The sequence below is a fragment of the Leopardus geoffroyi genome, chromosome C1, assembly GCF_018350155.1.
Source record: "Leopardus geoffroyi isolate Oge1 chromosome C1, O.geoffroyi_Oge1_pat1.0, whole genome shotgun sequence".
Taxonomy (NCBI): domain Eukaryota; kingdom Metazoa; phylum Chordata; class Mammalia; order Carnivora; family Felidae; genus Leopardus; species Leopardus geoffroyi.
Window position 1 is genome coordinate 78,268,869 of NC_059328.1, and position 12,182 is coordinate 78,281,050.

At 34.8% G+C, this 12,182-nt stretch overlaps 2 protein-coding genes across 4 annotated transcripts in view; one reads left to right on the forward strand and one right to left on the reverse strand.

Moving 5' to 3' along the window:
- Positions 1 to 806, forward strand: part of CC1H1orf146 (chromosome C1 C1orf146 homolog) — a 54,074-nt gene extending 53,268 nt beyond the window's left edge. Inside the window, exon 6 of the mRNA XM_045478280.1 lies at positions 85 to 806. Within this exon, the coding sequence (XP_045334236.1) occupies positions 85 to 219 (135 nt within the window). The 3' untranslated portion in view covers positions 220 to 806. The remainder of the gene's footprint in view (positions 1 to 84) is intronic.
- Positions 807 to 1,321: 515 nt separating this feature from the next.
- The window catches only part of GLMN (glomulin, FKBP associated protein), a 36,109-nt gene continuing 25,248 nt past the window's right edge, over positions 1,322 to 12,182 (reverse strand). For all 3 annotated transcript variants that reach the window (XM_045478279.1, XM_045478277.1, XM_045478278.1), the window contains 7 exons: positions 12,040 to 12,113; positions 10,756 to 10,840; positions 10,166 to 10,275; positions 9,166 to 9,229; positions 2,486 to 2,609; positions 1,584 to 1,666; positions 1,322 to 1,477 (listed from right to left, as the gene is read on the reverse strand). In XM_045478279.1, the coding sequence (XP_045334235.1) occupies positions 1,361 to 1,477; positions 1,584 to 1,666; positions 2,486 to 2,609; positions 9,166 to 9,229; positions 10,166 to 10,275; positions 10,756 to 10,840; positions 12,040 to 12,113 (657 nt within the window). In that variant the 3' untranslated portion in view covers positions 1,322 to 1,360. The remainder of the gene's footprint in view (positions 1,478 to 1,583; positions 1,667 to 2,485; positions 2,610 to 9,165; positions 9,230 to 10,165; positions 10,276 to 10,755; positions 10,841 to 12,039; positions 12,114 to 12,182) is intronic.

The window sequence follows — 12,182 nt, forward strand, 5'->3', positions numbered from 1 at the left end:
TAAGTGAAAATTTATATTTTTATATGACCCTGTAAAAATAATTTATTTCTGTAAATAATGTTGCATGTTTATAACTTCTTACAGATGGCCTCCAAACCATACATAGATAACATCTGCTATAGAATGGTAACAACTGAGGCTTACATCATTGAGCAAAGTCCTGTTTGGAAAACACTTCAAAAGTTAAAACTGAGTAGTGATTCATTTAACCCAAATTAGAGTATCAATTACAAATGTCCTTTTGGAAGAATATTAAAATAATTAGACCACTTAAATTATAATGTTAAAATATATATTTACTTTAAAGATTTTTAAAAATTTTAAATAAAATGGATATGACTAAAAATGATTTTATTTTCAGTTTTGTTGAGTAATTCCTTTAATAATGTTTAGAAAACATTGGTACATACATATATTTAAAAAGTCAGATGCAGTTTTTTAATGATACAAATTAAGTTGGATGGAGAAGTATTTACTACAAAATAAAAACACAGCATTTTTTAACTAGCCCCTTAGACTAAAAGGAAAGTCACATACACTTTTTAGCTTTTCCACAAAGGCTGCCAGTATTTTCTAAAATTAATCTTTGCAGATGCTTTCATGTTGTAACTGCTGCTAGAGAGGTGGTGATGGAACTCTGCCCCCTAAGACTCCTCCTGAGGCAAGGAAAGGAAGGGAAATTAAGAGAAGCAGCCAACTGGCCCAACTGAAAACTTCTCTGTACACTGGTGTGATATCTTATTTGACACTAGGAGTTCTATTTTTTTTTTTTTTTTATGTTTATTTATTTTTGAGAGAGAGAGACAGAGTGTGAGCTGGGGAAAGGGCAGAGATAGGGAGACACAGAATCCAAAGCAGGCTCCAGGCTCTGAGCTGTCAGCACAGAGTCCGACGCAGGGCTTGAACTCACAAGCTGTGACATCATGACCTGAGCCGAAGTCGGACACTTAACCAACTGAGCCACCCAGGTGCCCCAACACTAGGAGTTCTAAAATGTGTCATAGCATCTAACTGGAACATAAAGTGTATCAGTGTATTTATAAACTCACTACAACTGTATGAATGCATAAAGGCAATTCAACTACATTTTATGAAATTATAACATAAAATTATTAGTTTGTATTGGATTTTCAGTAGTAGGATTTAGAATACATATGTGGGCATCATTACCATTTAGATAGATAATCTTTTTAAAACCAAAGAATACTACTGATCCATAATGTGTCATCACAGAAACCAATAACTGAGAAAGGTTACATTTATTTTTCTAGTATTTTACAGAAAAGTTTTTATAAAGATATTAAATAATCATAATGGAAAATACAGTATTTTACTTGTTTTTATTTTGGGAAATGGAGGTTCATTTTATCCCAATATTTTCTTCAGGGGTAGACTTTGTTTTTATTTCAATGAGTTCTTCTACTCGAGCCAGAACACTTTCAATCAAATCAAATGTGAAAAGAGCTGAATGTAGAACCTGCAATGCCAAGGAAAGTTAGTGTTATATTAATGTTGCTGTTAAAGCAAAAAAAGAAAGTAAAAAGTCCTCAGCTGGATGTAGCTTAGGAAAATTTCAAATATACCTTAAGCTGCATTTCAGGTGGCATATTAGGGATCTCTTCTCCACCTACAGTTACAGAACAAAGATCTTTAGATTTCTGGACATCTGTTAAGGGAAGAAAAAAATTTAACCATTAAAAATCTCTCAGATTTCAATAACCTACTTTCATTATTATATATCTGTTACACTAAAAAGAAATTTCTAGTAATGCCTTTAAGAAATATCCCCACAGATACATAGAAAAGAGCAGATCAATATAGTAGAATTGCCGACTTTAAAAAGTAATTCTGAATCTGAGATTCTTTTTTGTAATTTATACAGATTTACTTGAGAGTGAGGTTGGCGGTGAGGACAGGTGGGGGGATGGACAGAGCCATACCAAAGTTAGTGAAATATACAAACAGAAATACTTGTAATACAGTTAGATTCTTAATCAGAATTTGATCTTAATCTGGTTTTAAACCAGAATATACTTCAATTTGTTTTAAATCTTTGTTAACCCAATTTCAACTGGCTGTAATCTGTTAAAAATCATTTTAATTATAAATGAAATAACTGTCATGGTTCCTTGTTTGTTATAAAATAAACAACTATGGGGGCGCCTGGGTGGCGCAGTCGGTTAAGCGTCCGACTTCAGCCAGGTCACGATCTCGCGGTCCGTGAGTTCGAGCCCCGCATCAGGCTCGGGGCTGATGGCTCAGAGCCTGGAGCCTGTTTCCGATTCTGTGTCTCCCTCTCTCTCTGCCCCTCCCCCGTTCATGCTCTGTCTCTCTCTGTCCCAAAAATAAATAAACGTTGAAAAAAAAAAAAAATTTAAAATAAACAACTATGATATTAGAGAGTTCTTTATTTTGAATATACATAACAGTTCTAAAATTTGACTAATTTTTAGACCTAACTAAAAATGAAATACACATTACCAACCTTGGCTATTTTCTTGGCTATTTTTAATTTCTGCTTCATAATGTGCTTTTGACATATTAAGTCCTGTATGGAGTGGCTTTAAGAAATTATTCTCAATCTTTCCAAGTTCTGTCCATAATCCAGTCTGTTCAGAAGAATTAATGAAAGAATTAGTTATTTGGTTCAACATTTTTTGATTGCCCACTATTATTAAACACATGTTAAGAGCTCAAGAAACAAAAATAAAATCTGATCCTTGCCTTACAAGATAGTTTACTATTAAATAACACATTCATGCATACATTTAGTTATTTTATGTGAATACCAATCAAAATAAAATACCAATCAAAACAAAAATGTACTTTGGATACTACACTCATTCCTACACCATCTGGACAGCTCCTGACTTTGAGATGTGTAACATACAAGTTTTATCCGTGAGAAAATTATTTGAGAATAATCCATATGATGAGACATTTCTTTTCCTGTAAAAACCATCCCTACAATGACTACCTTATATATTCCTTCAACTCATGATCTGTCGATTGATAGTCTTGTCACAGATCTAGTTCTAGAGGATTCTTTCCCTTCTCTATTAATGGAAACATTTCTAACACAAAGCTGTTAATGAACTTTCTGGTGATCCATGTAGATAGAAATTTTACCTGCCTAGGACAGCTTAGGGTTATTCTGTCATCCATATTAGAAGTTTTTATTCCAAGAGCATTTCCTCTTATATTACTCAAAGGAGGGGAGTCACAAAGTCTTAATTTTATTAGAAAGGAAGAAAGGGAAATGAGAGGGGAGGGGTGGGTCATGGGGAAGAGAAAGGAGACAGGAGAGAACAAGAGGAGGTAGAAGAAGAGAGAGAAAATTCATTAATTTTATTAAAAGTTTCCAGGGGCTCTTTACAAAGGAAAATAGGTGAAAAAGGGAAACTTCGGAACCCAATTATCCTTAACTAAAAGTGGATCACTTGAAAGCCTATTTTGTATTCAAGTTTTGATTATTCAGTTCCAAATAGTATCTTTTATCATGTATACAAATATGTCATAAAATAGATTTTATTCATAGTTATATAGAAGTTCTTAAATGTCAATGTGCTAGTTAAAAATGTAGATTTCTGTGCTTTACTCAGAGACTTTGAGTAGATTTAGGACTGAACCCAGGAATTTGCATTTATGCGCATAAAAGAAGAAATACCCAGATGATTTTGATTAGGACCATATGTTAAGATATAATGATCCGGAGAGCCTGGGAACCTCAGTCGGTTAAGCATCTGACTTCGGCTCATGTCATGATCTCATGGTTCTTTAGTTTGAGCCTTGCATTGGGCTCTGTGTGGACAGCTCAGAGCCTGGAGCCTGCTTCAGATTCTGTCTCCCTCTCTTTGCCCCTCCCCCACTCATGCTCTGTCTCTCTCACTCTCTCTCTCTAAATCAATAAACACACCAAAAATTTTTTAAAAAAAAGATACAATGATCCAAGGGGCACCTTCATAGCTCAGTCACTTAAGCATCTTACTTGGGCTCGGGTCACAAATCTCTCAGGTTTGTGAGTTCGAGCCCCGCATTGCGCTCTGTGCTGACAGCTCAGAGCCTGGAGCCTGGTTTGGAATCTGTGACTTCCCTCTTCTCTCTGCCTCTCCCCCGTTCATGTTCTCTCTCTGTGTCTCTCTCAAAAAATAAATAAATGTTAAAAAAAAAAAAAAAAGATACAATGACCCCATCCAGGGGCACCTGGGTGACTTGGTTGGCTGAGCATCTGATTCTTGATTTCAGCTCAGGTCATGATCCTAGGATGGTGGGATTGAGCCCTGCATCAAGCTCTGCACTGAGCATGGAGCTTGCTTATGATTCTCTTTCCCTCTCTCTCTCTCCCCCACCTGGGTTCATGTCCTCTCTCTCTAAAAAAATAAAATAGCCCTATCCAATGCCAATGAGGAAGTAAATTTTTATTTTTATTTTTATTTATTTATTTATTTTTTTTTTTTCAACGTTTATTTATTTTTGGGACAGAGAGAGACAGAGCATGAACGGGGGAGGGGCAGAGAGAGAGGGAGACACAGAATGGGAAACAGGCTCCAGGCTCTGAGCCATCAGCCCAGAGCCTGACGCGGGGCTCGAACTCACGGACCGCGAGATCGAGACCTGGCTGAAGTCGGACGCTCAACCGACTGCGCCACCCAGGCGCCCCGGAAGTAAATTTTTAATTGAAAATGTTTTTTAATCCTAATTTTAAATAGTCATATGTGGCTACTACCTACTATATTGGACAGTGAAAATCTAGGTCTTTATTAAGACTTTAGTTGTTTTTAATGGCAATTTATTTTAACATACAACACATTATCATAAAACTTGTAATAAGGCAATAAAAACATGTGGCAAAATTAGGCTACAGCAAATCTGTTGGGCATTCTGTCCAGCTAATTCTACAAATCTTTCATATGATGAACTGTAATTTTAGAAGCATGTAGGAGTGAAGAAGTTGTGGAAAGAAGAATGTATTCTCTCTCTTAAAATTAAGGTTACTAGGTCTTTAAAAAAAATACCACAAAGAAAATCATTTTAAGATTTCTTTTATCTTCAATGTCTAGAAAAAGTAACTTAAGAATTTTAAATAGTTACAATAAGGATAAAGATGTGATGTTCTCACAAATGCTTGTTTTTCTAAAATTTTTTTTAACATATATTCATTTTTGAGAGATACAGACAGCATGAGGAGGGGAGGGGAAGAGAGAGGGAGACACAGAATCCGAAGCAGGCTCCAGGCTCTGAGCTGTCAGTACAGAGCCCAACGTGGGGCTCAAACTCACAAACCATGAGGTGATGACCTGAGCTGAAGTCGGACACTTAACAGACTGAACCACCCAGGCACCCAACAAAATGCTTGCTTTTAATTTTTACCCAAGTAGATTCACTTAATGTAATTAAATTCTTTCAGTTGTAAAGCTTACCTATATATTTCAAAATCCACTGGAGTCTATCTCACAAAAGGAAGACTAGGCAGTTCTGACACATAATGAAATTTATTGCCAGAACAGACAGGGACCTGTCAGGAATAATCAGCCATGACACTGAAGAAATAAAGGAAGGAAACAAATAACACCCAGTTTTCCCCTTTCTCCTTATTTGAATATGATTCTTATTTATGATGTGTTATTTATTCTTATTTACAAAGCATACGATACTTATTTATGAAGTAGTATTGTAGAACTTCTACTGTTTCTAGTATTAATACTGTAATAATAAGGAATATGTGTCACCTGAAGTCCTCTTGCTCAGCAAATAATACACAAGGGATATGTTTCAATAAATGAAAACTCAAAATATGGATTACACAGGATTATATGTATGTGTATATATGCCAGATACAGTTATTTTCCTAAATGAAAAGCATATATGCCTATATTATACAATTCAATTTTTAAAAATTCCCAATTCTTGTAGCCTTTACAATCTCACATTGTTTCCTTTGACCTTGTTTTCATTGTACATATTATAAGCACAAATTATTTAGGACAAAGAATGGACAAGCAGGCAGATGGAAAAGGATATGAGTAGATAGGACAGACAGGGATAAAATTATTATGGACTGTGTATTAGAATAAATTATTGTAATTTAAAACAACTAACATTTAACATATCATTAATAAAAACTAGGTTGGGGGTGCCCGGGTGGCTCAGTCAGGTAAGCATGTGACTCTTGATTTTGGCTCAGGTCATGATCTCATGGTCGTGAGATTGAGCCCCACATCAGACTCTGCGCTGACAGTGCGGAAGCTGCTTGGGATTCTCTCTCCCTCTCTCTCTGACCCTTCCCCACTTCCACTTGTGCATTCTCTCTCTCTCAAAATCAGTAAGCTGTTTTTGCCAGTTGAGATGGAGGTTCAACTTAAAAACTGAGAACAAACTGAGGGTTGATGGGGGTGGGAGGGAGGGGAGGGCACCTTTTGGGATGAGCACTGGGTGTTGTATGGAAACCAATTTGCCAATAAATTTCATATATTGAAAAAAAATAAATACACTTAAAAAAAAAGAAGAGATGGAGGTTCAAGAAAAGTTTTGTTGAATCTGAAGTATGGGAGAAGGTGCCTATAACTTACAAAGAGATAAAGAGAAATGAAATAGGGTGAAGAGGGGAATGACATATGAAAAGAATAAGTCAGCTGACAGCAATCCAGAAGAGCAGGAAAAGAAATGGGTGATTATTCAATTATGAATCACTTTGTTTTGTATTTGAATGATCCTCTTAATATCCCTGTATACCTTTCTGACTGCTTTTCAGCTTTTCATCTGGCTAGTTACCCTCTCAGCATGCTTAACTGATCAAAAACAGGTACTGGTAGGAGTCTTTTTGAATAAAGCTACCCATAATTCAGCCTCACTAGGGTATCATTTTGATTCTTCCTTAATCAAAATGTATAAAAACTCAGAAGCTGTCATTTTTTGATCAGCCATAGCACACAGATTTACCTGTCATGTATATACATGACCTATTATAACTGCACTTGGGAGAAATACTTCTATGATGAACAAACAGGCTCTTAACCTGCCTCAAAGATAACAGGTTGCCCATCTTGGACTGAGTTTTTTTGCTAATCTCTTTGGTATAATAATTCTTATGGTAACTTGCATGGCAATACTTTGGGATATTTGAATCCCAAGAAATTTTTTTCAAACCAGTAAATAATAAAGCAATCTTGTAAACTGGTTGTATCCTTTTCTTCACTATTTAATGTTCAAGCCAAATAAAAGGCATTATCTATGGGCATAATAGCAGATATTGCACAATGCTAAACTGCTGTTTTCCCTCTCTAGGCAGAGGCCCATCTGCTGTCCCTGCAGTACAGTGTTCCATACTTAGTAAATCTAACACTCCTAATCAAGAAGATATTATTTCTCCCTGACAGTCAAATTAGGTCATCTCTAGGTGTGGCCTTTCATGATAACTAAAAAAGTAAAAACTTATACCATACCCTAAGGACACCCTCCTGAAGCCTCAGGGCCTCCAATGCTGCTGAATATCACTTGTTAGCTTTTCTGTTTTTACCACAAGCTCCTTTAGGAATCAGGATATACTCTGTGATTCAAAGGTTCTGGCCATTGCCTGGGGTCATGGCTGTCTCTACCACTTACTAGGTATGGGCCCTTCTGCGAGTTAAAGATCCTTCCTAAGCCTATATTATCTTTGAAAAGCTATAAAGAAAAAAGGCAGAAAAGGACACAGCAAACTTCTGATGACAACAGTGTTTTACATTTGATAAAAATTTGGATAAGGGGTGCCTGGGTGGCTCAGTTGGTTGAGTGTCTCTTGATTTCAGCTCAGGTCATGATTCCAGGGTTGTGGGACTGAGCCCCACATCAGGCTCTGCAATGAGTATGAAGCCTGCTTAAGATTCTCTTGCTCTCCCTCTGCCCCTCTCCTCTGCTCTCGCTCTCTCAAATTAAAAAAAAAAAAAAAAAAAAAAAAAAGACTTGGATTAATCCTATCCATTTGTTACAACTCAGAGATATTCGCTTAAAATTTGTGCATTTCATTTTATGTAAATGTTATCTCAAAGAAAAACTACAGACAGATTTAAGTCTATTGAAATATATGCTGAAATATGTAGGGGCAAGTATGCTCCCTGCGTACAGTTTACTATGAAGTGCATAAAAAACAGACTGGTGAATAGATGGTAGAGAGATGGAGACATGATAAAAGTAGAGTAAAATGTTAATGGTAGCATCTTGGCGGTAAGTCAGTGTGATATTGTAAAATTATATTTCACTTTGGTTGTATGTTTGGAAAACTTCACTGCAAGATGTAGGGGAAAAATAAGCACCCTGTAGAGAATAAGCACTAGTCAATAATAGCAAGTAACTGTTTCTGGCTGAAGAGGGATAAACAGGTCAAAACCCTGCATTCAGTCAAGAGGGAAGGAAATTGCTACTTATAAACTTCTCATTCCAAATCATGACTGACTTAAATTTTCTTTAAAAAAGCTCTCTGGCATCCTTACATAAAAACCAATTACTTTCATTTCTTTTATTACTTTCTTAAAAAAAAAAAAAACTAAAACCAGATTAACAACACATGTAATTTAGGTAGTTACAATCTAAATAGAGATGACACATTGTGGGAAAACAACTATTAGAATAGGTAGAAAGAGAGGGGAAGATAAAAAGCAAATCTAATTTTACTGTATGACAAATCTTCCTCAAATAGTTTTGTTTTCACTGAATACCTCTAATGATGCACTATTTAAAGAAAAAAAAAAAAACAAAACAAAACACTTCCCACACATTATCCAAAAGGTGCTATGAACAGATTTTAGTGCTGAAAATGCTTCAATTAGAGGATATCAAATTATCAGATGATTTTATTTTAGACATCTTAGACTTACAATCATGAACTAGAGGTGGAGGCAACTGAACAAGACACCCAAATATATGCTGGGCTCCAAAAGTTTAGTTAACTTATGACTTGCAACTTACCTACCTGACAGGGCTAAGCAATGCTTACAGCAAGATGGCAAGGGTTAAAAAAGAGAAATTGAAAGGGAAGCTGGATGTGAAGTAGTAAGAGCTCCTAAGAATTCACTTCATGTTTCAGAATTCTTATTGACACGTCTCCCAGCCTTTGTAGCTGGGTAAGATATTAAAATTGGCTTGTGCATTTTGAATATACAAAGTTTAATTTTTAAAAATTTCACTTACTTGATTGTCTTTTTCATTATCTTTGATAACCAAATATCTCAATAAATTTAATGAAGCCATTATCCTGTTAATTAAAAACACATAACTTGTTATTTACAATACAGTATTATATAATCAGCAATTTCAATGAATAAAATAAGTTAAAACCTTGGGTATATTTTTACAATTATATTTGCCATTAGAAACTATTCCCTTTAACACATCTTTTGTAGTAGTAATTATCACTCTTGTTCTTCAAGTTCACAAAATACAACTGTGAAAATTATAAGGGAGCATTGTTATCTTTTAGTACTTGAGAGTATCATCTCTTGCATCCTGAATTTTCAGATTCCTTTATAAATGCTTACAACCACTTATCATCCACTGTGTAGACTAAAAGTGAAATTACATGTTCTGTATATATAAAAAATGATATCCTTGGGGCACCTGGCTGGCTCAGTCAGTTAAGCGTCCAACTTCGGTTCAGGTCATGATCTCACAGTTTGTGGGTTCGAGCCCCCCGTTGGGCTCTGTGCTGACAGCTCAGAGCCTGGAGCCTGCTTTGGATTCTGTGTCTCCCTCTCTCTGTCCCTCCCCCATTCACGCTCTCTCTCTCAAAAATAAATAAACTTTAAAAAAATTGTTTTAATAAAAAAATGATGTCCTAGAAAACAAAACAATATAACCCAAACATGTAAGTCTTTTATGTAAGTTATACTGAAATTCTTAGTTTTTAGTCACCAATGCTTAGTTAGTTGCAAATCCTTATGAGCTGTACAATGGAATGCAGGGTACATCATAGGTATAAAATCATACTGTTGGTCATGCTTTTGGAAAGAGGAGTTTTTAATTTTGTTTTTACATAGCATCTAATTACTAAAATATGAAAATCTTTATGTAATTTTATGAATTAACCATAGCTCATAACAGGAAAATACACCTTATTTGTTTAGGTTCACTAAGCAGGGGTTTCACATTTTTTTTAATTTACTATGTGAACTTTAGTAATGGTCAACCTTACCTATCTGAATTTTGAAGTAAATCTGTTTCAGCACCCTCTGGGAGTAAGAGTACCAAATCTAGAAGTGAAATCAGCTGTGGTCCTGTAAACCATTTGTTGTCATGTGTTTTCTGAAAAGCAAAAGAAAAATTGGGAAAGATTTTAAGTAATAGTTGGTAAATTCACGTGTTTTTCTAGTACCCTCATACTACAAAAATAAACATTACACATTTAAAATATGTTTCTAAACTTAAATTTTCATTCATTCACACTATTTCTAGACAATGGGAACAAACTGCCAGTTTGAAAACATTGATGCACTCTTTGTTTTCAGTATGAAATTACTGACTATTCATAAACAGATTAGACTTAAGTTTCCATTGATATTTCAGAAGTACAGAGCAAAACAAAATCATATTCTCAGCTCAAAGAATTAATACAATTTAAATGTATAGTTAATAAAATTTCAAAATTCATGTTTTTTAAAAAGAAATAGTAGAAATGGTGAAAAAATATACCCTAATACTAGATATACATTAGCGTATTCCACAAATGAATATATATATCTCACAAAGTAAAAAAGATAATCAACACCTGAACTATGCTCTTACCTTTAATGACACATCAATTTGATTTTTGATATTTTGAATAATGAAAGCCTCCACACCTGAATGATTACTTGTATTCAATAAGCACCTTGAAAGCAAAATTACAATACATTTGAATTTATCCTGGACTCTATTATACTTAAACAATGCTGAAAATTTTACAAATTCAAATGGACCATGTGTTATTTCTAAAAATACAAAAATCTGTGAAGACAATTAGCAAGGTGATCAACCAATTGCCAAATTACATGTTGTGGTTATTGCTCTAACTTGGCAAATTCTATTTTCACTGGATCTTTCCAACAAGAAATTTCTATTCAATCAAATATGAATCTTTTGTGAATATAGTTGCAGTGATTTGACATGGCAAAAATGGGCACTAATAGCCTAAAATCTCCCAAAATTATTCCCTGTGAAGGTAGACTAGTCATGTTAGACTAACTTAATTGCAAAAAAAGGAAACACATTATGATAGCTTAAGAAAGGGGGATTTCTTGGTAGGGACATAGGCAAATCAGAACAGGAAAACTGGTATTAAGACATAAGCATCAAATTAAAATTTCATAAACCTGGTCTAAGTCTTACTGATAGAAGTAAAGATGGGATTAAGAATGCTAGTGTTGGCCAATTCCAAAAGAAGACTTACTAGCATTTTGACATTGCCCAAATCGGTGTTTAACTCATTTTAACTACCAGGCATGTCAACAGACTAAGGTCTGCAGGCCAAATCCAACCTGTTGCCTGTTTTGTTTTATTGGAATATATTCACCTCCACTACAAAGGCAAAGTTGAATAGTTGCAACAGAGACTGAGTGATGCATAAAGCCTGTATTTGCTATTTGGCCCTTTACAGCTGCTCTTAAACTCAGAGAGTTGCTAGAATCTTTTCCTTTTCAAACAGCACTATTAATAATCTCTACTTTTAACTTAAAAGTGAATAGCCTATCCAAGTTATAACTCCAGAGCAATTAATTTCAACAGTGAATAATGGAGATTACTGACCTGTAAAGTTCCATCAGGAGACTTATCAATCTCTAATCTCTCTCTAGTCTATTTTAATTTTAGACTACTTCAATTAGTTGAGCTGAAATACTATTATTCATATGAGTCCATAATATTTAACTAACCCTTCTCTACCCATAGGGATAAGAGAATTTATTATAATATGGTTTCCAAGTCGATTACATGTAAAACATACTGAAATACTGTAGCCTGGAATAATTAAATGGCATTAATTTGGTTTTTAATCAACTACAACCATTCTTGACAACCATTCTTGATACATACCTAAATAACGTGTATTTGCCTTGTGAATCCAACTTGTTAATATACAGCTGAAGCATAGCTAAACTCTTTTTCCTCTAGAATCAAACAAATAATATTGTTACATAAACTGAATGAAGATTACAGTTGACTTTTCAACACAAGGA